The 27,545-nt window shown below is 38.8% G+C and overlaps 1 protein-coding gene across 2 annotated transcripts in view; it reads right to left on the bottom strand.

Annotated features, from left to right (window-relative positions):
• ART3 (ADP-ribosyltransferase 3 (inactive)) overlaps positions 1-27,545 on the bottom strand; it is a 125,046-nt gene that overhangs the window by 27,696 nt on the left and 69,805 nt on the right. For both annotated transcript variants that reach the window (XM_087434444.1, XM_087434445.1), the window contains exons 2-3: positions 6,925-7,002; positions 715-1,426 (exon numbers count right to left, since the gene is read on the bottom strand). In XM_087434444.1, coding sequence (XP_087290570.1) covers positions 715-1,426; positions 6,925-6,993 — 781 coding nt within the window. In that variant the 5' untranslated portion in view covers positions 6,994-7,002. The remainder of the gene's footprint in view (positions 1-714; positions 1,427-6,924; positions 7,003-27,545) is intronic.

The raw sequence follows: 27,545 nt of genomic DNA, 5'->3' as shown, positions 1-27,545 counted from the left end.
CTCTGGCCATGCTGAGGCCGCGTCCCACATACAGTAACTAGAAGGACGTACAACTGTGACATACGACTATCTACTGGGGCTTGGGGGGGGGGAAGGAGGAGGATTGGCAACAGATGTTAGCTCAGAGCCGGTCTTCCTCAGCAAAAAAAAAAAAAAGAAAAGAAATAATATGCTGAAGAATGTTATTTACTTAGAAACATGACAGTAAGTACCTGAACAAAACAGCATAAAAAATTAAAATGGTTGCTACTGAGGAGTGAGAACTCGGGATAGGGAGGTGTGAGGCAGAGGGTTGCTATTGTTCATTGTAAGCCTTATAAGCAGGGTTTTGGGCCAGGTACTTCTTTGTTGTGGGGGCTGTCCTGTGCACTGTTTAGCAGTGTCCTTGGCCTCTACCCGCCAGGGATAGTTGCGACAACTAACACTGCTTCCAGCCACTGCCAAGTGACCCTGCAGGGCAAAACTGCCCCTCGTTGAGAACCACTGTCTTATAGTACTATTTGATTTTTTTTAACTTTCAATAATACTGTTAATGTATTATTTTGATAAAATTAAATTATGGAAAACGAAACTAACAGTATGAAAGGAGTTAGACCGAGACCACCAATGTCATTTCTCCTTTCAAACGTCTCTCAATCTTCCTGACCTCTCCCTGGGCCTAAAAATTCGACTTCTTCCCTCCCAGACAAGCATAGACAGAACAGAGATACTTACCACCTAGAAACGCACACTCATAATGGCTGCATGTCTTGTTTATGCTTTGAAGGATAAGATTACTGCCAGCCCCATCCTGTGACACATGAAAAACCTCATTCAGAGGTATTAAGATAATTGTTTCACTTTCTTTATCGAAAAATTTCTCAACAGCAACTCCAAAGCATGTGTGGATGGTTAACAGAATGTGTTGATCATTAGTAGCTGGAGGTTTGGCTAAATACGCCAAGGTGAATAGGCCGAATCTGGCTTGGTTTGGCTCTCCAAATGTAAATGAAGCACCTTGGCTTCTGCTATACACCACATTTTTGTAACTGTCCTCACAAGGTCTTCTCAGCAACTGCAGGGCTTTTGTCAGGTAAAAATGAAAAGCTTTGAACTGGAAGCCATAGATATAATCTTTTCGAGACTGGCCAGCCATCTTCACAGCTTCACTGAACAGATGGTAAAAGTGAGTTTGCTCTTGAGCTTCAGAAATATATGCCATCAGTGCTATTCCATGGTTATCCTTAAAACTCACAGGAAGAAAGATCTGAGTCTTCCGGGCTTCCCATTTGGCTTTTGCATTTTCCCACACATCCTCCAGGAGCTGATGGCTTGCTTTTTCCTCCTTGAGCAGTTGGGGAACATATTTGATTTCCATCCTGTCAGTACATTTCAGGTATTCATCATCAAATGCATTATCTGCCATATCTAACATTTCAGCCTTCACCTTCAAAGGAAAGGAAATTAATACTCTTGAAATAAGATATTTGGTGTCTATCATTTTCTCTCACATTACTGCCCCTACCCTCTCATGCCCTGCCCAGAATCTCTCCCTTGCTTACAATCAACTTTGGATATGTTTTTTATATTCCATTGCTATTGATAACTTCTCAGCTGTGACCTATTTGTATGAAAGAGTAAAAGTTAGTGGATGAGAAGTATGGGTATGATTATGCCTGGATCTGACCCTTGCGGTGCAGAAGAAAGAACGGTGAAGAAATAGGTGGCAGTCCTGGCTTTGAACAATATTCTTAGCTATTCAAGACTGTTGAGTGAATCTGAAATATCACGTGTGAAATAATGTACACGATACATAAATACAAAATGGCAAATATTACCCCTTTTCCTTTGAAGACACTCCCTCCCTTGTCCATGTGGTTTGAGTAGGACTGATTCTGCACTTTCAGCCCCAATGATAAGCAATGATGCAGGCGTAAAAACCAGAGCAGTCTCGGGGGAAAAAAAAGGCTCTTTCTTCCTCTACAACCATAAGCTCTAAGGGTAACATTCGCTTGGGGCACCAATAGTTATCCTTTTACTCCCATGGATAATCCTGTCTGCAAATAAACCGAACAAAGAAAGGCTTGCAGAGCTGAGAGGTGGAAAGAGAGATGAGGGCCTGATAACATTACTTAATAAGGCCCTGGATCTAGCTGTACCCGAAAACTGTATTTTACCAGTCATAAGACTCAATCAATTCCCTATTTGCTTGAGCTAGTTTGAACTGTGTTTCTGTCACATACAACTGAAAAAGGTCTAATGCATCTTTAAATGATACACAAAACAGAAGAAGTAGGGTGGTGTAATGTAACTAACACTAACTTGGAGCCAGACAGATCTGGGTTCAAATTCCATTTCTGTTACTAACTGGTACTAATTAGGTATGGGTAAGTTACTTGACATTTATGAGCTTCAATTTTTTCATCTAAAAAATGAAGATAAAATGAGGAAACAATATCTTAATTGCAGAATTGCTGTGAGGATTAAATCATATAATGAATATACGCAAAGCCCTTAGCCTCATGCCTGGCGCATATCAAGCCTTCAACTGGTTATTATTATTATTTCATGATAGGAATATATGTATTATACTGTTAAGTTCATCAAGGGCAAGATCTGTATCATATTTATCTTTTGAATTCCAAGCATCTAGCATAGCAACTGGCAAAATATTCAAGTGAACTAAATAAGAACCCTGTACTCTGGTCTATGGATCAAAAAATAGGATGAGCGAATCTGCCCAGGGACACCATTTAAGGGTTTCTACAAATAAAAGAATAATGCCCTCCACATAATTCTCTCTTACCACTACTCTATCCTTATATGGTACATTCTTTGCACAAGCCATAAACTCAGTTGAAGACTATTTTATAGAGACACTTAGCCAGAGACACTTAGCCAGGAACTGCTTAAGTTGCAGGCTCCATGTGTATGATTCTTAAAAAGTGTGTGTGCAGGGGCGAGGCGGTAGGGAGGAGAATCAACTTAAAAAAGCAAAATAAAACTTGATCCCATATCTCACACTAGCTATCTCCTTCCCACTATCTCTCTCCTCCCCCTCACAGTCAAACATCTTCAAAGAGGTATCTATCCTTGCCATCTCCACTTCATTTCCACTCATATCTCAACCCTCCACCCAAACAGCTCTCACTAAGGGGACATTTCTTCTTAGACTCCTTTGCAGATCCAACATATTCTAGTTGGCTGTTAAATGCTGGAATTTCTCAAGGCTATTTTATTTTCTAACTCTCAACTCTACACTTAGGCAATTATATACATGCCTATAGTTTCAATTATCTTCTAAATACCTCTGACCTGTCCCTGCAAGTGCCAGACCTATATACCACCTGCTTACTTAATAACTCCACTTGAATTACTCAAAGACCCTTCAAACTTAACAGTCTAAGACCAAATTTATAATCTTACTGCCTACAATGACCACCACCAACCTTTCCTTATATAAACCATCTATTCATTTGTGAAGTTTTCCTAGCTATTGCCTTCTCAGTCACCCTTTGTGGCCACTCCATTACTAAGGCCTAATAAACTTCTCCAGAGTGCTTTCTGTATGCAAGGCACTAAATGTTGATATATATTAACTCATTTAATCTTCATGACAACCTTATGAGGTAGGTACTCTTATTTGTCCCTTTTTTAAGGATGAGGAAACTAACACACAGATTGAGTAACTTGTCTGGAACCAAGATTTGAACCCAGGCAATCTGGCTCCAGAGTCTCTCCTCTTAACCAAAATGTACTGTTTTCAATGATGAAGACCACTGACATTTATGTAGCACTTTTAAGAGTTTAATTTTGTCCTTAGCACAACGCTTATGAAAGGCTAGGCAGACAATTCAGAACACCATTTTATAAATGAAGGAACTATGCCAGCATCAGAAATTGTCTTGATTACCAGTCACAGAATATTCTGCCAGGAAAGTCATTGAGACTTCTAAACTCCTGGGTCTGTAGGTCAGTTTCTTGAAGGGGGAATCTGAGTTTCAAGAGATCAAATTACTGCCATCTTCTAGCCAAGAAGTGTATTTTCCTCTGCAGCACAGAATGTACCAGAGTGCATCTTGGGCACCAATGCCTCATTTATCTTCAAGACTTCAACATATTATAAGACTTGATACCCTGAAATTACCTCCCACATTCCTCACATCCTATCAAAGTTGATCCAATATGTTCTTGTCTTTTCCCTATGCCTCTAACCAGTCTCCACATGTCTAATTTTAGACATCAAGTCTTTCTGGCCCAAAGCCACAGCTGATTGTGTGTTCTGTACAGTGAGTGCCTTGAGCAGTGAAAAAACTCACAAATACCACCACCATTCAGGGACAACTGAATGCACACTAAGGGACAGGAAAAAAAGGCTAGTGAATGCACTCCTTATATTTTCTTCCTCTGATTTATCCACTGAAACAAAAGCCCATTCTGATGAAATTCAATTATCAAAAATTTATTACAAAAATGTGGAAATGACTTAAATGTTCAAGAAAAGAAATCGGTTAAACAAATTATGGAACATTCATAGAACAAACACATGAAAATTATGTTGCAAAACAATATTAAAAATGCAAATCAGGGGACTGCCCGGTGGCGTAGTGGTTAAGTTCAACACGCTCTGCTTTGGCGGCCTGGGTTTGCAGGTTTGGATCCTGGGTGTGGACCTACACCACTTATCAGCCATGCTGTGTTGGTGCCCCATATGCAAATTAGAGGAAGATTGGCCAGGGATGTCAGCTCAGGACTAATCTTCCTCAAGCAAAAAGAAGATTGGTGATAGATGTTAGCTCAGGATGAGTCTTCCTCACCAAAACAAAAAGAAAATTCACATCAAAACCACAGCGAGATACCACTTCACAGCCATTAGGATGGCTATAATGATAAGAAAAAAAAAGGAAAATAATAACTGTTAGCAAGGATGTAGAGAAACTGAACCCTCATACATTGCTGGTGGGAATGAAAAATGGTGCAGCCACTGCGGAAAACAGTTTGGCAGTTCCTCAAAATGTTAAACGGTGTTACCATATGACCCAGAAATTCCACTCCTAGGTATATACCCGAGAGAACTGAAAACATATGTTCACACAAAAACTTGTACATGGATGTTCACAGCAGGACTATTCATTTGTAAGAGCCAAAAAGTAGAAACAACCCAAATGTCCATCAACTAAGGAATGGAAAAACAAAAGGTGGCATAACCATATGAAGGAATATTATTCAGCTATAAAAAAGAATGAAGTATTAATATATGCTACAACATGGATGATCCTTGAAAACCGTATGCTAAGTGACAGAAGCCATACAAAAGGCCAGATATTGTGTAATTCCATTCAGATGAAATGTCCAGAATATGCAAATCCATAGAGACAGAAAGTAGATTAGTAGTTGCCAGGGGATTCAGGGAAGAGGAAATTGAGACTGATTGCTAATATCTACAAGGTGTCTTTTTGGGGTGACAGGAATATTCTGTAATGAGATAGTGGTGATGGCTGCACAACATAGTGAATATATGAAAACCACTGAATTGTGCACTTTAAAATGGTGAATTTATATGATATGTGAATTATACCTCAATAAAAAAAATCACACTGCAGTACAGGTAACAGAATAGTCTATAGACGACGGATCAGAATATTAAATTCAAAAATGGATAAAATTTTAAGAATTTAATATATTTCAAGTAGGTACTTCAAATCAGGGGACAAATACTCAGTAGTGATGTGACAGTTAACAATGTGGGGAAAAGAACCAAGTGAGATACCTGTCTCATATTTTACATAAAAATATGTTACAGAATGTTTAAAGATTCAACTAAAAAATAGAATCATAAAAGTTCTATCAGAGGGGCAGGCCCCATGGCATAGTGGTTAAGTGCGCACACTCCACTGCTGGTGCGCACCGATGCGCCACTTGTCAGGCCATGCTGTGGCGGCGTTGCACATAAAGTGGAGGAAGATGGGCACGGATGTTAGCTCATGGCCAGTCTTCCTCAGCAAAAAGAGGAGGATTGGCATGGATGTTAGCTCAGGGCTGATCTTCCTCACAAAAAAATAAATAAGTAATTAAAATTAAATTAAAAAAAAGTTCTATCAGAAAAAAAGAATACTGAATGTGTGAAAATGCTCATTATATAGTTTAATAGAAAACTTGTAACCAAACACTACAGTGTTGTCTTATTTGGTGAAAAATACATATTTTCAGAATATTTAATGACAGAGAGAGACATTTGTAGCACAACATTAACTTAAAAAGCAAGGTAAGGGCCGGTCCCGTGGCTTAGCGGTTAAGTGCGCGCGCTCCGCCACTGGCAGCCCGGGGTTCGGATCCCAGGCGCGCACCAACGCACCGCTTCTCCAGCCATGCTGAGGCCGCATCCCACATACAGCAACTAGAAGGATGTGCAACTATGACATACAACTATCTACTGGGGCTTTGGGGAAAAAATGAGGAGGATTGGCAATAGATGTTAGCTCAGAGCCAGTCTTCCTCAGCAAAAAGAGGAGGATTAGCATGGATGTTAGCTCAGGGTTGATCTTCCTCACAAAAAAAAAAAAAAGCAAGGTAAAAAAATACTATGTACAGTGTGAACCCGTTTTCATAAATTAAAAACACAAACATAAAAAGCTGAGAAGACTATACACCCACAGATAACAGATTAAGAATTTTTCCCTCTGAGTGGAAGGACTGTGGATAATTTTGCTTTCCTCTTTTTGCTTAATTTAAATTTTTTCAACTTCTACAGTTAACATGTATCAAATGTGTAAAATGAAAAGACAAAAGTTACTTGTAAAAAACTGATTTACCTATTCTATCTGCTCTGATTTCCATCATCAACCTACACAGAAACCTCAGGCAACATTATATCAAGAGTTCCCAGTCCAAAAAAAAAAAGAGTTCCCAGTCCAATGACTACATGCTTCCCATTCCCAACATTACCTGGAAGATGTCCATTAGAATCATAGCTGCCAGCACCATGGTGATCATTTCAAAACGTCCTGTCTTCATTTTTCTCTTCTAAATTAAAATGAAGAAATTGCAATTTAATAGACTTAAAAAAAGAGGTTTAGGGAAGTAGAGCAGGATGACATACTATAAATATTTTCATTCTGGGTGAGAGTGGTTATCATTATGGTCAGGAAGTGATTACCGATAAATTTCCAATGGCTGGAAGGGCCATTAGATTTTGTCTGGTGGTCTAACACCTTCATTCTACACATAAGAAAACAAAAGTTCAGAGAACTTCAGCAATTTGCTCAATATTAAATCTGTCCATTTCCATTCTCTTCCAGACATGTCATCTCTTCTACCATAGTCATCAGTAGTCATACTTTCTTTCTATCTCTAAATCCATTCTCAGCATACACAGGAAATAAAACAAACTAAAAAAACAACCATTTCAAAATGGTCCCCTAGCTCCCAGTTTCCAAGAATTCTCCAGGCGTTAGTGTCCATGCACATCATCCATTCTTCTCTATCCTCTTTGCAAATCAAGTCATGCTCACGCTGGTAGTATGGAGATAATGAAGTCAGCAGTGATTCAAACCAGAAGGTTATCCAAGGGGGACTCCTTCAAGCCCCAAATATTCACATTCAAGAGAAGCACAAGGATAAAACAAGTGTCTTGCATAACTTTCTGAAGGCGGGAATCAGAATAAGAAGGAACCGAGTAGGCAGCAGTTCTAGCAAGATTATACAACTCTACTGGCTGAATGCCCAATATTCATCCCAATGTTTATGAGACTGAAAGGAGTAAACAAAAGGGTAAGAGGCCCTCAAGGGCTGAAGCTGTCCCAGAGCCATTAACTAATACAATTAAAGGTTAGTCTACTGTTCCTTCCACATACCTACAACAGAGATGATATTACTGGAACTGAACTGAAATTTCTATTTTATCCTACCAATCACCAGATTCTGGCATCTGAAAATGGGAATGAAGAGCACAGGGGAAAGGAGACAGTCTTTCCCAGATTCCCATCTTTATTCACGAGCAGTTTCTTTCACTAAAGATATTAAAATATACTATCAAAATGCCGCTTTTGTGTTAAACTTCCCTTTCTTAAAAAGATCTAGAATATAATGCTTGACAGATAACTGTCACAAGGTAGCATGTGCCAAGTAAGCTCTGATTCAGGGTTTTCTTGAAAATTCTTCACTTCCGTAGGCTGAGTGTAAATAAGTCAAAATGTTTACCTGGCTTTTCTGCCTGTGGAGGAGGTTTAAATGATGCTAGGTCTCAAACTGTTTCCCCACTCTCTCAGTTGTGGTGAGCGTGTCTTCAGGATGGGAGGCTGTTGACAGTGAGAGCAGAGAGGGGAATGCTTTTCTTTTTATAAACACCCCCAGCAGTAGCTTGGCAGTGGCACATTACCCCATTTGTGTTCTGCTATTTATATCTGGCCCCCACACTATCCCTTGGAATCACTGCTGTTAACACATGAAATCTCCAAGAGGCCTGAAAAGCCACAGCAATTTCTTCTAACCACATAGCATGTTCAGTTCTGAGCTCTCAGTTCTGGGGTTCTCAGAGAGTGATCACTTCCCACTCTTAACCCTTTGACTCTGAGATATCAAACTAAAGCAAGGATTTTACCCTAGCTAGATGGTTCACATAACTAAGGAGACTTGCTGTGTTAATCGCTGGCAATGGTGATGGCTATCACCATTCACTCAACCAGCTTACTGTACTTCAGGTACTGTGCCAGGTGCGGGGATACACAAGCAAGTAAAACAAAGTACTGAAAAGCACTCACAATCTGATAAAAGACATGAACATGCATACTTAACCAGAATACATGTTAAGAATCTTAAGTGTAGAGAAAGTCCAGTGAGAACAATAACAAGGGAAGGTTTGGTAATACCTCCAACCAAACTCTCTTTTGAGTAAGGTACACATAATAAATATATTGACTACAATGCTGACAAACACTTAGAGTTCACTGACTATGGATAAAAACTAGGAAATGTCCTAGGAAATTCATACATATATACATCAAAATACATTACTAGATTGTATTAGATAGTAGCACTATTCATAATAGCTAAAAACTGGAAACTATCTAAATGCCTATTAACAGTTGAATGGACAAATTGTGGTATAGTCATACAATGGAATTTTGCATAGCATTGAAAATGAATAACCCCTAAGCATACATAAAAAATATCATAAACAAAATTTTGAGCAAAAGAAGAGACACAAATATGTACATACAGCATAACTTAATTTATATAGAGTACAAAATCAGGCAAAACACATCTACGGCATTAGATGTCAGAATAGTTGTTAATCTGAGGGGGAGGTAGTAACTGGAAGGGGTACAATTGGAGCACTGGGATGCTAGCTGGCTTCTGTTTCTGATTCTGGGTGTTGATTACTCTGATGTATTCAGTTTGTGAAAATCTGCCAAGCTATATACTTATGTGCATTTTCCTGTTTGTGTGTGTGTACATACATACATACATAATTACTCAGTATGTATTACTCAATGAAACATTTTAAATTATCATCAAGTACACCCACTTTTACAAAACCCTCCTCTACTCTTCAGACTCTTCAAAACCTCTAACCTCTTCCCACCTCACTGGCTAAGCAATTTAAGATTAAATACACTGAACAGACTCCCACTAATAGAACCATTAAAAAAAAATGGAGTTTGGTTAGAAATAAAAAAGAGGGTTTGCACATGTTTTCAGGCGTTATGCTCATGCTGCTCTGATTTTAAGTCCCAGGCACGTGGGCCTACAGGGAATCTAACAGTGGGGTTTTCCTGTCTTTGGCCCCCCCCAAAGCCTACCAAATTCACCTATATATCACACAAAAGACTGAATCAACTAAAGAGAACATAACAAACACTACATTAAGTTCAAGGCAAGTTTGGCCTTGTTTATTCCCAATATGCTTTTGCTCTGTTCCTGATTTCTTCCAGTTTTTAACTTTTTTTTTATTGAGGTATAATTGATATACATTAGTTTCAGGTGTACAACATAATGATTCGATATTTGTATATATTGTGAAATGATCACCACAATAAGTCTAGTTAATATCCATCATCTTACATAGTTACAGACTTTTTTTTTCCTTGTGATGAGAACTTTTAGGATCTACTCTCTTAGCAACTTCCAAATATGATGTAATACACTATTATTATTATTAACTATAATCACCATGCTGTACATTATATCCCCATGTCTTATTTATTTTATAACTGGAGTTTGCACCTTTTAACTCCTTTCACCCATTTTGCCCACCTCCCTAACCCCTCTGGCAACTACCAATCTCTTTCTGTAATTATGGGCTTGGGCTTTTTGTTTTTGTTTTAGATTCCACATTAAAGTGAAATCATATGGTATTTATCTTTCCCCGTCTGACTTAGTTCACTTAGCATAATGCCCTCAAGGTCCATCTATGTTGTTGCAAATGGCAAGATTTCGTTCTTTTTTATGGCTGAATAATATTCCATATATATAAATATACCACAACTTCCTTATCCATTTATCCATCAATGGACACTTAGGTTGTTTCCATATCTTGGTGATTGTAAATAATGCTGCAATGAACATGGGGGTACATATATCTTTTCAAGTTAGTGTTTTCATTTTCTTCACATAAATACCCAGAAGTGGAACTGCTGGATCATATGGCAGTTCTATTTTTAATTTTTTGAAGAACCTCCATACTGTTTTCCATAGTGGCTGCACCAATTTACATTCCCACCAAGAGTACATGAGGGTTCCCTTTTCTCCACATTCTCGCCAACACTTATTTCTTGTCTTTTTGATAGCAGCCATTCTAAGAGGAGTGAGGTGACATCTCATTGTGGCTCTGATTTGCATTGCCCTTATGATTAGTGATGTTGACATCTTTTCAGCTACCTGCTGGCCTTCTGTGTGCCTTCTTTTGAAAAAATGTCTATTCATATCCTCTGCCCATTTTTTAACTGGATTGGTTTCTTGCTATTGAATTATATGAGTTCTTTAAATATTTTGGATATTAACCCCTTATCAGACATATGATTTGCAAATACTTTCTCCCATTCAGTAGGTTGCCTTTTCATTTTGTCAATGGTTTTTCCTTTGCTGTGCAGGAACTTTTTGTTTGATGTAGTCCCACTTGCTGATTTTTGGTTTTGTTGCCGTTGCTTTTGGTGTCAAATCCAAAAAATTATCACCAACATTGAGGTCAAGGAGCTTACCACCTACGTTTTCTTCTAGGAGTTTTATGGTTACAGATCTTACATTCAAGTTTCTAATCCATTTTGAGTTAATTTTTGTGTATGGTGTGAGACAGTGATTCTGTCTCATTCTTTTGCATGTATCTGTCCAGTTTTTCTAATACCATTTATTGAAGAGACTATCCTTTCTCCATTGTATATTCTTAAGTCCTTTGTCATAAATTAATTAACCATACATGTGTGGGTTTATTTCTGGGCTTTCTATCCTGTTCCCATGATCTATGTCTCTGTTTTTATGCCAATACCACACTGTTTTGATTACTATAGCTTTGTAATATAGTTTGAAATCAGGGGGCATGATGCCTCCAGTTTTGTTCTTTCTCAAGATTGCTTTAGCTATTAAGGATCTTTCGTGGTGCTATACAAATTTTAGGATTGTTTGTTCCATTGCTGTGAAAAATACCATTGGAATTTTGATAGGGATTACACGAATCTGTAGATTGCTTTGGGTAGTATGAACATTTTAACAATATTAACTCTTCCAATTCATGAGCATGAAATATCTTTCCATTTATTTGTGTCATCTTCAATTTCTTTAGTCAATGTCTTATAGTTTTCAGTGCATAGGTTTTTCACCTCCTTGGTTAAATTTATTCCTAGGTATTTTATTCTTTTTGATGCAATTGTAAATCGGATTGTTTTCTTAATTTCTCATTCTGATAGTTTGTCATCAGTGTATACAAACACAACAGATTTCTATATATTGATTTTGTATCCTGCAATTTTACTGAATTCATTTATTAGCTATAACAGTTTTTTCGTGGAGTCCTTAGGGTTTTCTATATATATCATGTCACCTGCGAATAACGACAGTTTTACCTCTTCTTCTCTAATTTGCACGCCTTTTATTTCTTTTTCTCACCTAACTACTGTGGATAGGACTTCCAAAACTATACTGAATAAAAGTGGCAAGGGTGGGCATCCTTGTCTTGTTCCTGATCTTAGAGGAAAAGCTGTCAGCTTTTCACCACTGAGTATGATGTTAGCTGCAGGCTTGTCATATATGGCCTTTATTATGTTGAGGTATATTCCCTCTACACCCACTTTGTTGAGTTTTTATCAAAAATGGATGTTGAATTTTGTCAAATGCTTTTGCTGCATCTATTGAGATGAACATATGATTTTTACCCTTCATTTTGTTAATGTGATGTCTCACACTGATTGATCTGTGGATGTTGAACCATCTCTGCATCCCTGGAATAAATCCCACCTGATCATGATGTATGATCCTTTCAACGTACTGTTGAGTTCAGTTGGCTAGTATTTTGCTGAGGGTTTTTGCATCTATGTTCATCAGGGATATTGGCCTGTAATTTTCTTTTCTTGTGGTGTCCTTGTCAGGTTTTGGTATCAGGGTAATGCTGGCCTTGTAAAATGAGTTCGGAAGTGTTCCCTCCTCCTCTATTTATCGGAAGAGTTTGAGAAGGATTGGTGCTAATTCTTCCCTGAAGGTTTGATGGAATTCATTAGTGAAGCCATCTGGTCCTGGAGTTGTGTTTGTTAGGAGATTTTTAATTACTAATTCAATCTCCTTTCTAATAATCAATCTGTTCAGATTTTTTACTTCTTCCTAATTCAGTCTTGGAAGGTTGTGCGTTTTTAAGAATTTATCCATTTCTCCTAGGTTGTCCAATTCGTTGGTGTATAATTGCTCATAGTACAATTATGATCCTTTGTATTTCTATGCTATCAGTTGTTAACATCTCCTCTTTCATTTCTGATTTTATTTATTTGAGTCCTCTCTTTTTTTCTTGGTGAGTCTAGCTAAAGGTTTGTCAATTTTGTTTATCTTTTCCAAGAATCAGCTCTTAGTTTCACTGATCTCTTGTCTTTTTATAGCCTCTATTTTATTTATTTTTGCTCTGATCTTTGTTATTTCCTTTCTTCTACTAACTTTGGGCTTTGCTTGTTCTTCTTTTTCTAGTTCCTTGAGGTGTACAGTTAGGTTATTTGAGATTTTTCTTGTTTTTTGAGGTAAGCATTTATCGCTACAAACTTCCCTTTTAGAACTACTTTTGCTGCATCCCATGTAAGTTTTGGTACATTGTATTTCCATTTTCATTTGTCTCAAGGTATTTTTTTATTTTGCTTTTGATTTCTTCGTTGACCCATCGGTTGTTCAGTAGCACGTTGTTCAATCTCCACATATTCGTGAGTTTTCCAGTTTTCTTCATGTAATTAATTTCTAGTTTCATATCACTGTGGTTAGAAAAGATGCTTGATATGATTTCAATCTTCTTAAATTTGTTAAGACTTTTGTGGCCTAACATATGATCTATCCTAGAGAATGTTCCATGCACACTTGAGAAGAATGTGTATTCTGTTGCTTTTGGATGGAATGTTTTGTATATATCTATTAAGTCCATCTGGTCTAACATGTCATTTAAGGCTGATGATTCCTTATTGCTTTTTTGTCTGGATGATCTATCCATTGACGTAAATGGGGTAGTAAAGTCCCCTATTATTATTGTTTTGCTGTCTATTTCTTCCCTTTTGTTGTTAGTGCTGTCAAGTCAATTTTGACTCCTAGCGACCCTGTGTACAGCAGAGTGGAACCTTGCCCAGTCTTTTTGTGCCATCCTCTCACCTTCCGGTGCTATATCAGACAATGCTCCACTGCAATTCATATCGTTTTCACAACCAGTTTTTTCGGAAGTGGGTGGCCAGATTCTTCTTCCTAATTTCTCCCTTTAGGTCTGTTAATATTTGCTTTATATATTTATGTGCTCCTATGTTGAATGCATATTTACAAATGTTATATCTTCTTGTTGGATTGACTCCTTTATCATTATGTAATGCCCTTCTTTGTCTCTTATTACAGTCTGTGTTTTAAAGCCTGTTTTGTCTGATATAAGTATAGCTACCTCAGCTTTCCTTTGGCTTCCATTTGCGTGGAGTATCTTTTTCTATCCCTTCACTTTCAGATTGTGTGTGTTCTTATGTCTGAAGTGAGTCTCTTATAGGCAGCATATAGATGGGTCTTGTGTTTTTTTCCATTCAGCCACTCTATGTCTTCTGATTGGAGAATTTACTCAATTTACATTTAAAATAATTATTGATAGGTATGTATTTATTGCCATTTTGTTAATTGTTTCCTGGCTATGTTGTAGTTCCTCTGTTCCTTTCTTCTCTTGCTCTCTTCCTTTGTGGTTTGACGACTTTCTTCAGTGCTATGCTTAGATCCCTTTCTCATTATCTTTTGTGTATCTACTACAGGTTTTTACTTTGTGGTTACTACAGGGCTTACATATAATAACTTATAACAGTCTATTTTAAGTTGATAACTTAAGTTTGAATGCATTCTAATGTTCTACATTTTTACTCCCTCCCCCCCATTTTATGTTTCTGATGTCACATTTTACATCTTTTTATTGTGTGTATCCCTTTACTAATTATTGTAGTTATAGTTATTTTCACTACAAAAGTAGTAAAGACAAAAGTCTTTTAACCTTCATACTGGCTTTATATGTGATTAATCCACTACCTTTACTACGTATTTACCTTTACCAGTGAGATATATACTTTCATATGTCTTCTTGTTCCTAATTAACGCCTTTTCTTTTCAATTTAAAGAAGTTCCTTTGACACTTCTTGCAAGACCAGTTTAGTGGTAATGAACTCCTTTAGCTTTTGCTTCTCTAGAAAACTCTATCTCTCTTTCAGTTATGAATGATAACTTTGCCAGGTGGAGTATTCTTGGTTGGAAATTTTTTTTCTTGAATTTCTTTTCTTTCAGCACTTGGAATATACTGTGCCACTCCCATCTGGCCTGCAAAATTTCTGGTGAAAAATCTGCTGATGGTCTTACAGGGGGTTCCCTCTAAGTAACAATTAGTTTTCCTCTTGCTGCTTTTAAGATTCTCTCCTTGTCTTTAACTTTTGACATATTAATTATAATGTGTCTTAGTGTGGGTCTCTTTGGGTTACTATTATTTAGAATTCTCTGGGCTTCCTGGATCTGGACGTCTGTTTCTTTCCCCAGGTTAGGGAAGTTTTCAGCCATTATTTCTTCAAATAAGTTTTCTCTCCCTTTCTCACTTCTTCTGGTACTCCTGTAATGTGAATGTTAGTTACATGATGTTGTTCCATAAGTCCCTTATCTTCACTTTTTTTCATTCTTTTTTCTTTTTGCCACTCTAATTGCATGAGTTCCTCTGCCCTGTCTTCGAGTTCACTGATTCTTTCTTCTGTTTCATCTCATTCATTCTGCTGTTGAACCCCTCTAGTGTATTTTTCAGTTCAGTTATTATATTCTTCAGCTCTGTGACTTCTGTTGCAACTTTCTTATATTTTCCATCTCTTTGTTGAAGTTCTTACTGTGTCCATCCCTTCCTCCCTGAGTTCGGTGAGCATCTTAATGATCATTACTTTGAACTCTGTATCAGGTAAATTACTTATCTCTGTTTCATTAAGCTTTTTTCCTCAGGTTTTATCTTGTTCTTTTGTTTGGCACATATTTCTCTATTTCTTCATTTTGCTTGACTGTCTTTGTTGGTTTCTATGTATTAGATGAAACAGCCGCCTCTCTCAGTCTTGAAGGGTTGGCCTTATGTAAGAGATGAAACTTATCATTCAACCCTACCCTAGCTTTTGGTTGTCTCTCAAACCTTTGTGATTACCAAAGCAGCCCATATTATTTGTAATAGCTTCCAGTAGTCAAGGATGTGCCAAGACCAATCAGTGTCTCAAAGGGGAGGATCTCAGTCAGCACCTAGACTTAGGCAGATCTAGAAGCCAGTCCCTCAGGCAGCAGCTTTTAAAAAATGTAATATATACAGTCCTCTGGGACCATAAGTGTAAGCCTTGCTGGCCCCCAAAGCCAGATGATCTAGAGGTGTCCCTTGGGTAGTAGTCATAATAATCAGGGCTCCAGACAAGTCTAGAAGCTCTTTTCTGGGAGACACCTGTGAGCTGTGGCAAGGTAGAAGGAGAGCACAACGATGGCATTCCCAAGCCTATGTTCCCTGAGACCACCTCCGTAGCCTCCAGAGGTGTGCCAAACCTGAAGCTGGCCCCTAATGCTGAAACTCCAGGACTAGCAAGTAGGCTTCTTTCACAGAAAGACTGGTGGTGTGTTTCAGTCTGCTATCTGTGCAGTGCCATGGGATGGTAGCCTGCCAAGAACTGTCTCTCTGATTGTTACAGTCCTGTGGGACCCAAGAATGCCAGCCCCCACAGCCACCAGAGCCAGACAATCAAGGAGTATCCCCTTGGAAGCAGCCACAAAACCCAGGGCACCAGATGTAAAACCTGGCGCACCAGACGTAAAAGAGCTCCCCTCTGAGAGATGCTGGCACTCTGGAGTGTGGCAGATGGAGAGCACAGATAGTGCCTGCCCTCCAAGGTCTGTGGGAAGGTTTTTAGCCAGCCATTAGATGTGTGTTTAATTATAAGCCTGCCCCTCAGGCTACAGCTATGATGATAAGCTAACAGGCTTTTTTCACAGAAAGACTGAGCTCCTAGGTCTGTCGCCTCTTGCTGTTCCCTGGCAGAGCGTGGTGGGGGGGTAGCCATTTAACAACTCTTACTCCATTGGTTACAGTCCTGTGGAACGGGTAAGCCCCACTGGCCACCAAAGCCAGGCAATGTAGAGGTGTCCCCTAGCAGCAACCACAAAAACTCAGGGAACTAGAAAACGGTATAAGCTCCTTTCTAGAAGATACCAGCGAGCTGGAGCCAGGTAGAGAGAGACTGCAAAGATTGTGTCCACTGGCCTCCATCCCCTGAGAGCAGCTCCATAGGCCCCTAGAGGTGTGCCAAACCAGAAGACTGCCTCTCAGGCCAAAGCTCCAGGACAAGCAAATAGGCCTTCTTTCTCAGAAAGACTGGGATGTGTTTCAGTCTTGTCTGTGCAGTGCCCTGGGGGTGGCAGCCTGCCAAGAACAGAATCTCTGATTGTTACAGCCCCGTGGGACCCAGGAATGCAAGCCTCCCTGAGCCAGGCAGTCAAGAGGCATCCCCGGGGTAGCAAGTGCAAAAACCAAGTCACTAGATGTAAAAACTGGGGCATCAAACATCTGCCCTCTGGGAGATACTGGTGCTCTGGAGTGTGGCAGAGGAAAAGCGCAAAGATGGAACTTGCTGAAAAAAACAAAAGAAGAAAAAGAAAAACAAAAAAAGGAAATTAAAAAAAAAGATGGGGGGAGATGGCACCTGCTGGCTTTAGCAAGGCAGAGCGAGATCATGGAAAGACGGCACTGCCTGCCTGGAACACAAAGATGGCAGCTACCACAAACGAAGGGAAAAAACCCAAGACGTTGCCCACCAGCTTTAGCAAAGCAGATAGAGAGCAGGAAGATGGTGCCCACCAGCCTCCACCCCCAAAGAGTATCCCACCAGGTCCTTGCCCCTCAGACCAATGCCTTAAAATTAGCAAATGAGTCTTTTTCACAGAAAGTCTCAGTGCTTTTCAAAGGGTTGCTTCTGCGCTGTGCCCTAAGGTGGGTGAGTCTGCACATGGGCCCTTTAAGAGCTGTACCTCAGTTTGCCATGGCCTCATGGGTCTCATGGGCATGAGCCCAGCTGGTTTTCAAAGCCAGATGTTTTGAGCACTTGTCTCTCAGCTGCTGGTCTTAAAAGCTGGAGTGCCCAATGTTGGGTACAAACCCTTTGCTCCTCAGTGAAAAGCTCCAGGTTTTGAGTTCCCTCCTGATTATGGGTCATAGTGCTGTGGGGTAGGGTTTACAGCGAGACTGTCTCTCAGCCTTTCTTACCTGCTTCGATGTGGTTTCCCTCTTGTTTGTCTGATGTGAAGGGGTTGTTCCACCATTTTTAAAGTTTCTTTCAGAGAAAATTATTCCATATTTAGCTGTAGATTCAGTGTGTCTGTGGGAGGAGGTGAGTTCAAGATCTCCCTACATCGCCATCTTGAACCGGAACCTCCAGTCTTTAACTCTTGATTTCATTCATTCATCAAATATTTGAGTCCTTACAACGTTCCAAGCACTAGAACCTAGTTTTAGGTACTACGGGTATAACAGTGAACAAAATAGATAAACATCTTGCTCTTGTCGACTTTATATTCTTGACAAGAAGCAATGGGAAGAAGCAAATAACTAAAATAAATAAGTAAATTATAAAAGTATGTTAGGATATAGTAAGCGCTATGGTTTTTTAAAAAGTAGTAGAAGAGAGATTGGGAGTGCATGGCGAGTTTGCAATTTAAACTGGATGGTTAGGGAGGATTCACTGAAAAGATATTTGAGCAAAGACCAGAAGGAAAAGAGGGAAATCAGCCATGAATATTTTGGTGGAAGAGTGGTCAGGCAGAGGGAATACAAGAGGCCAATATGGCTGAAAGAGGAGAGTAGAAGGTAAAGGAAGAGTAGCAGGAGATAACGCCAACGAGGTGGGGTGGAGGGTGGGAAGATCACGTAAGTGTTTGTAAGTCTTTGTAAGAATGTTGATTTTACTCTAAGAGAAAGGGAGCAAATCACAAGGCTTGAGCAGGGAGTATGACATGATCTGACTTACTTTTTAAGATCATCCTGGCTGTTACGCTGAGAACAGTCCGAGGGTGAAAGTCGAAAGACCAGTTTATAGGTTATTATAATAACGCAAGCAGAGATTATGGTGGCTCGAACCAGGATGTTAGCAGTAAAGGTGGTAAGGTTGTGACTGACTTCTTTTTTTTTTTAATTTTTTGTTTATTGCAGTAACATTGGTTTATAACATTGTATAAATTTCAGGTGTACATCATTATACTTCTATTTCTGCATAGATTACATCATGTTCACCACCCAAATACTAATTACAACCCATCACCACACACATGTGCCGAATTATCCCTTTCGCCCTCCTCCCTCCCCCCTTCCCCTCTGGTAACCACCAATCCAATCTCTGTCTCTATGTGACTTCTTAGCATAATGCTTTGAAATCCATCCACGTTGTTGCATGTATCAGTAGTTCTAACCTGACAGCAGTGATGGTTGCACAATTCTGTGAATATGCTAAAAACCATTGAATTGTATACTTTAAATGGGTGAATTGTATGGTATCTGAATTACATCTCAACACAGCTGTTTTAAAAAAGGAATGAACTACTGATACATGCAACAACATGGATGAATCTCAAAAGCATTATGCTAAGAAGTCAGTCACAAAAGGTTACATACTGTATGATAATATTTAAATGTTCTAGAAAAGGCACACTTGTAGTGACAGAAAGCAGATCACTGATTGCCAAGGCCTTGGGTAGAGGGAGGAGACTGACGAACAAGGGCATGAAGGGACTTTTTTGGGGTGATGAAATGTCTTATATCATGATTGTATTGGTGGTTACATGATGATATACATTTGTCAAAAGTCATAGAATTGTACACAAAATTGATGAATTTTATTTATATAAATCATACCTAAATACAGCTGATTTTTTAAAAATAACAAACAACAACAAACTTGCCCACATATTCCCTGGAATGTCTTTGTGTACCCCCAGAAGTATACGTACCCTAATTTGAAGACTACTACTGTAAAGCATCTGTAATGTTGCAAAAGCCCATGGAAGAGTCTGAAGGAGAGCTGGGAGATCCAAAGAACCTTACGGTTATGATCAGGTAATGCAAAGTACATGCATCTGGACTGAAGGCCAATGCAGGACATTACAGCAGTGAATGTAAATTACCATTATCCAGAGACCAAGCAGGATCAGATAACTCAGTGAAGGCCAGTGACCATTAGAGGTCAGCATCAGAACAAGATATCTCTCCACCAGTGGCGAGACTTAAATTGCTCTCAGGAAGGACAAAACAAGAGAAGGGGAGAAAAGAATTCTGAATTTAAATATTTACTTAAAAGCAGACTGTTTCAACTCAGAAGTGACTAAATTTTAATTGGCAAGATTAATGTTTCTACCATTTGTGAACACGAAGGTTTGTGAACTAAGTTGATTTCCAATATAGAGAAATACAGTTTCCTTTTTGCACATGGTTCCCCACCTACATTGTGGCACTCTGCTATTGGGGAAAACTGTAGTCTGTTCTCTGCTGGCTCTAGCTGTTAGCCTGGTCTCCAGTGATGGTGACATTTACATGCTGGTTCAGTAACTTAGTATTTTCTATAGATTTGGGGTGTCCAGTTGGTAAATCCCTCTATCACAGCCTTCTGGCATTGGGTATTCTAAGGAACAACTTCTGTGTCCTCTAAGCCTATTAGGTGGTCCTCCCACAAACCTCATGAGCTTCTTTGGCCTTGCTGGACACACATCTTCTTACAGTAGATCACTGCTGGTTTGTGCCCCAGTTACCTTCACTAGGCTCAAAGTGAAACCTGGGAATTTCATCACAACCACCTTGATTTTGTAAAAACCTAGAGAGGAACCTTTGTCTGCTCCCAACTCATTCTGCTACTTTGCTATTTCCAAGTTATTGTTTTGAGTGGTCCCATATGAGACATGGTGCTTTTCTAAGAGAACTTGAAAATGGTCCAGTGTGCCTAATGAGAGGCAAGAAAACTATCTCCAATGCTCAAGGATTCCTGAAACTTATCAGGTTGTTTCTAAACTCCTACATCAACCCTTTCCAGAGTTTCAGTCCAGAGGCACCAGGACACAGGAGTCTAATCTTTTCCCCCTTCTCTTTTTCTCACCATTCTCCCTTCTACTGTTTCTCTCTTCTACTCTCAGTTCCTGTTAGGGGTACTTCCTCCTCCTGTATCCTATGCATCTCCTTGTTCTGGTTTTATCTATCTTTTCCTTCCCTTGGACTAGTAATGACTTAATCTTTTTTTTTTTTTAATAATTTTTATTTATTTATTTATTTTTCCCCAAAGCCCCAGTAGATAGTTCTACGTCGTAGTTGCACATCCTTCTAGTTGCTGTATGTGGGACGCCGCCTCACCATGGCCGGAGAAGCGGTGCGCCGGTGCGCGCCCAGGATCCAAACCCAGGCCGCCAGCAGCGGAGCGCACGCACTTAACCGCTAAGCCACGGGGCCGGCCCAATAATGACTTAATCTTAAAGGTGACTGGAGTACAGACAGAACAGACTTTATAGAGAGAATGAAAAGCATATCTATTTAGTATTTTCAAAATAATTCAGATTATCCCTATAGCATTCAATATATAATATAATGGGGCCGGCCCCGTGGCTTAGTGGTTAAGTGAGCGCGCTCCACTGCTGGCGACCCGGGTTCGGATCCCGGGCTCGCACCGACGCGCTGCTTCTCCGGCCATGCTGAGGCCGCGTCCCACATACAGCAACTAGAAGGATGTGCAGCTATGACACACAACTATCTACTGGGGCGTTGGGGGGAAAAAATAAATAAAAATAAAATCTTTAAAAAAATATATATATATAATATAATGATTATAATGTAACATTATTATATTTGTGGATATGTCTCTGTTGGTAGATTTTACGCCTCTAGGCTTTAATTTTTTTTTTTTCCTACTGCAGTGAGAGACATAACATTCTTATCAAGGATAACGGGTCTCCACAGCAATGATTTCAAAGTCTATATATGTATGTGTGGAGTGGGTTATATTAGTGTGTGGGACGTATGGTATTTCAAAAGAAACTCTTCCAGAAATTTCTCACAGGTCCCTTATGATATATGTCAACAAATCTTCACATCTCCTAGAATGTTTAGTATATGTCTTTCACACTACGAGCACTTCATAAATGTTTATGAAATAAGGAAATAGAGGGATGAAAAGAGGGAGGATAGAAAGTCAGTAGCCTTACTAGGCTTAAGATTTCCAGAATAACATTAGCAAGAACAGTATCAGCAGCCTTAGTCACCAAGGGCAATAATTTCACTTTTGCAACTACATCTAATGTGTCCACCTCCGTGGGAAGAAGCTTTACTCACAGGGACTTTCCAGTGAAAGTGGTAAGGTGTCCTGTTTCTGGTCACCTGGACTTATAATTTTGGCCTCACTGAACACTTAGATGAACTATGACTTGACACCATATACCTCTATGACTCAGCAATTTTGTACTACTGGACCCTGTTACACACACAGACACACTCAGTCACAAGTTCACATACAACACTATGTGCCAGAGCATAGAGTTCAATGTTAATGCTCTAATCCATATTTGTCTATTAACTTTATTTTCTTCATCATTGTGATAGGTGCACTTGCAAGTGGGAAGCACTAAATTATCTGGTGAGCATTTTCCTACATGCTGGATGGAGAGTAAAGCCCAGATGAATTGTGACTGTTCTTAACTAACCTGTTATGATCTTACACATCTCTTTTGCAGCTTTAGATTTCACCCCAGAAATTTCTTACTACATTGAAATCTACAGCCAGCCTTTATTTTATCATTTAAATCATATAATTTGGTTGGTTGTCAAGAAATCTAGACCAAGATCATGAAGTTAGCAATTCTCTTTTCTGTGGAGTAAAGCTTCAGAGTCCAACCCACAAATATTAACCACAGAAGTAGAGTAACTGAGACTACCATGGCACAATTAAAAAAAAAAAAAAAAAACTATTGGGGGCTAGCCCCATGGCATAGTGGTTAAGTTCGGTGCATTCCACTTCGGTGGCCTGGGTTTGCAAGTTTGGATCCCAGGCATGGACCTACACCACTTATCAGCCATGCTGTGGTGGCGACCCACATATAGAGTAGTGGAAGACTGGCAAAGATGTTAGCTCAGGGCTAATCTTCCTCAAGCAAAAAATGAGGAAGACTGGCAACAGATGTTAGCTCAGGGCTAAACTTCCTCAACAACAACAAAAAACAAATATATATATATATATATATATTTAGAGAATCACCTTATTGAGCACCCAAAATGTTCTAGGTAGACATCACTCAGCCAAGTATGAAGGACTCACGGCAATTGTTGAGGATTTGGTTCCTCATTTACTAATCATTGATTTGGATAATAAACCACCTCTGAGGAAAAGAAATAAGGGCATATAACAATTCCCCCTTGCATTCCTCCTTTTAGAAGGAGACTTCCAAAACTTGCAAACCAAGATTCTGGGACAATGAACTGTAAATGCAACTCCTGACTGAGAACAATGTTGACGGTAATTAAGGCAGAAAACCAAGAACTGAAAATGACAGCAAAATCAGAGGTTCCCTTGTGCTCACAAAGTGCTTTAAAAGAGTGAGAAAAGGTATCAATAATCTAGGAAAAGACACTTAAAAGATACTCTCTAGGAAAAGGAGATTCAAGAACACAGCACACGGGAGTCAACAACATCAGAATTCTTCTCCAGGCCAAGAGTCCATTCTAGAGTTACTGACTGATTATATAGGCAACTCCAGAGATGAGATTTTTGTGGATTCTCTGTATCCATATGATTCTGCAAAGGTAGTCATGCATTCATTCATTCATTCACTCAAATACTTACTCAGAAAAATACTTGAGTTGCCTACTATGTGCCAGACCACAGAGATCAATGTCAATGCTCTCATATTTATAAGTTAACTTTATTTTCTTCACCAGCGTGACAGGAACACTTGCAAGTGGGAAGCACTGAGTTATCCAGTGACTCTTTTCCTAGGTGCTGGATGGAAACTAAAGCCAAGTGAATGTGACACCTCTTGATCTCACTCTGCCTCTGAGTAAGGTAACGTGAACCCTAAGTGCACACAAGGTTTACACAAACAAGCAACTCACAAATATTTATTGAGTGCTATGTGCTAAGTCAAGTGAGGGATATTAAAAATTTTAAGACAGTGTCCTTGGCCTCAAGATGTTGTCTGGTGATGGTAACAGAATTAAGACGAGCAAGTTTGGGAATCATGATATTGCCAGGAAAGGACATAGAAGTCTTGATAAGAAGCAAATTCTCTTTCTTACATACCTATAACTTGGTTTTCTTCTAAAGGATATTGGCTTATAACTATCCTTTCTTCTGAATACATCAATTTCAAAGTGTCTATTATCTAAAGTCCTATAAAGTTGATTTTTTAAATTAAAAAATTTTATACAATACTTACATATAAATTAAATATCAAATATTTCTTTTTTTTAATTTAATTTTTTTTCCCCCCAAAGCCCCAGTAGATAGTTGTATGTCATAGTTGCACATCCTTCTAGTTGCTGTATGTGGGACGCGGCCTCAGCATGGCTGGACAAGCGGTGCGTCGGTGCGCGCCCGGGATCCGAACCTGGGCCACCAGCAGCGGAGTGCGCGCACTTAACCGCTAAGCCACGTGGCCGGCCCTCAAATATTTCAGAAGGCTTATAATGATAAACAACAGCCCCTGCTCCATTTGTTCCCAGAAATAATTACTTTTAATTATTTTAAGTTCTTTTGTTTATACTACTAATATTTGCTTATACTACTAGTGTATCTACTTGAGAACAACTCTAGTGACTTTGTACTATTACAGGTAAAGATTTTATTCACACTATTCCAATTTCCTTCTTCCTCCCAATATTGATAATTATTACAGTATTTTTAGTATATTTAAAAGTCCACTACTCATTTTAAAATAGGAAGACAGTAGCACTCTTATCCTTCCCTTCATCTCTTTTCAGCCTTCTACCTTCCAACTTCTGTCAGTAGCTCATCTTTACATTGTTAACATTTAATAACATTTCCTTTCTGTTCTACAGCCATAATAAAATCTTCCATTCTTCGATTAAGGTCTATCCTAAAATTAAAAACAAAAAACATTATGATATTTTAGCCATGTAAATACTCTTTAGTATAAAGCCAAGAAAGCAAGCTAGCATTATACTTCCATCTCTGCTGTTCCAATGCCATGATCACTACCACACTCAAAGCAAAGGATTCTTATGTCAACATGAAATGAATAATCATTTCTAGTGGAATCTACTATCCACTTGAAATCATGCCCAATTTTGGTCTGTTTCATATTTGGATCATTACAATTTTTTATTTTCCTTGAGTTTCTGAGTGCCTTTGTTGTTAGGAGAAAAAATGTTTGTCTCCATCATATCCCTAACGTATTTCTATTTCCAATTCTATTGCTTGGAATCCATTTTGTGCTTGTTCTTGAAGCCCAGCTTTAATCTGGACCAACTGCTTTCCAGTCCAACAACTACCACACTAGAACATCTTTAAATGTATCCCTGGGTACGTTTTCCAATTCTTGTATTATACAGCTTCTTTCTTCAAATTTGTCTTTGTATTCTGGGAATACATTCTGAAATAATTTTCTCAGAAAGGATGCATGGAAGATAAACATTTTTAGTGCTTTCATTTTTGAAATGTAAATACGATTAACAGTTTGGCTGATATATAATTCTAGGTTCAAAATAATTTTCCCTCACAATTTTGATGAATCTCTAAAAGATTTATGTAAGTTCAATTTTTTTAGAAGACTTTATTTTCTTTTTTGGAGTAGTTTTAGGTTCACAGCAAAACTGGAAGGAAGGTACAGAGATTTCTCACATACCCCCCTGCCTCCACACATGCATAGCATCCCCCATTATCAACATCCACCACCAGAGTGGTAACGTTTGTTACAAGTGTTGAACTTACATTGACATATTACAATTATCCAAAGTCCATAGTTTACACATTAGGGCTAACTCGTGGTGTTGTACAAATTTGGACAAATATATAATGGCATGTATCCATCATTATAATATCATACAGAGTAGTTTCACTGCCCTAAGAATCCTCTGTGCTCCGCCTATTCATCCCTCTCTCCTCTGCCTCAACCCACTGATCTTTTTACTCTCCATAGTATTGCCTTTTCCAGAATGTCACAGAGTTGGAATCATAACAGTACATAAGCTTTTCAGACTGGCTTCTTTCACTTAGTAATACATTTAAGTTTCCCCCATGTCTTTTCATGGCTTGATAGTTCATTTCTTTTTTTTTCGAGGAAGATTCACCCTGAGCTAACATCCATTGCCAATCTTCCTCCTTCTGCTTGAGGAAGATTCTTCCTGAGCTAACAACTGTGCCAGTCTACCTCTATTTTGTATATGGGTCACTGCCACGGCATGGCTGACGAGTGATGTAGGTCTGCAGCCAGGATCCGAACCCCCAAACCTGGGCTGCTGAAGTGCAGTACACCGAACTTCACCACTATGCCATGGGGCTGGCCCCAGTTCATTTCTTTTTAATGCTGAATAATATTCCATTGTCTGGATGCACCACAGTTTATTTATCCATTCAGCTACTGAAGGACATCTTGGTTGTTTCCAAGTTTTGGCAATTATGAATAAAGCTGCTATAAACATCCATGTGCAGGTTTTTGTATAGACTTAAATTTTCAACTCCCTCAAGTAAATACCAAGGAGCACAACTGATGAACCATACAGTAAAAGTATATTTAGTTTTGTAAGAAACTCCACACCTCTCTATTACCTCCTTCCATCCAAGGTTGCTTCTCCTCAAGTAGTGAGAAAATAGCTCTCTGTACTTCCTTTCTTATACCATGGATAATTTCAGTATCATCATCATTATCTATGCAATAGACATATATATTTTTTATTAAGACCATATTTTTTTAAAAGCAGTTGAAGCAATAGCTGTATTTTCATCTGCAGTTTTTTCTCCATACAATACAAAATTGATTGATTAACACAGATTTAAGAAGGAAAAAAAAAAGCTTTTAAATGGGATGGAAAATAAGCTATTTGCATTCATCTATCAGCTGTAAGATGTCCAAAATTACATGGAACCTTGTGGATTGAGGACATAAAACAAGGGTTAATAGGATCTGATTTACTGATTGGAAAGGCCCTGTGGAAATATGCCTTCCTAAATAAGAGGGGAAAAAAAGGAAAAATAAAAAGCCCTGTAAATTCCCTTTTTAAATGCATAGAAGAACACTATTTAAAAAGCTGAGAATTTTACATAACATGAAGAATAGAGCAAAACCCTGTCCCTGGGCATGGCTAAAGTTGTAATCCAGAGTTTAGTTATTACCTCTTGTCCCAAAGCTGGAAACCCCCATGAAGTAACCACTGTTGGAACATCATTTAAACTTAAAAAAAAAAAAAAAAAAGATAACTTAATGCTTTTTAATTTAAGCTTACTCTCTTCTGGAACAGGAAATCTTAGCTTTTAAAAAAAGAGAAGCAAAACTAAAAGGGGTACTCCCTTTTATAGATGAGAGGAGTTGATGATAATGGCTTTCTCTTCTGAAGTAATTTTTCAGTGAGTTCCTGCCTAGTTCCACCCCAAATACCAAATTCAAATGCTCTCTTGTTAGCTTTAAATAAAACTGACAAAAGGCTACTATCTCAGAAACATTGCTGTCTAATATCGTCCTTAGAATATCCAGGGAAAGATACTCTAAAAATTCATATGGAAACCCACTTCTGTGGCTCTCAATCCTTATGCTTTGGCATTGTTTTCATTCACTCTTTAAACCAACATTGAACTAAGCCCCTAAGTATCAGACACTATAACAGGTACTTAAGGCACACACACACA

Source organism: Ceratotherium simum, chromosome 8 (genome assembly GCF_057802395.1).
Source record: "Ceratotherium simum simum isolate JZ-2026a chromosome 8, ASM5780239v1, whole genome shotgun sequence".
Classification (NCBI taxonomy): Eukaryota; Metazoa; Chordata; class Mammalia; order Perissodactyla; family Rhinocerotidae; genus Ceratotherium; species Ceratotherium simum.
Note: the sequence above shows the minus strand (reverse complement) of the source record. Positions and strands in the feature narration are given on the sequence as shown.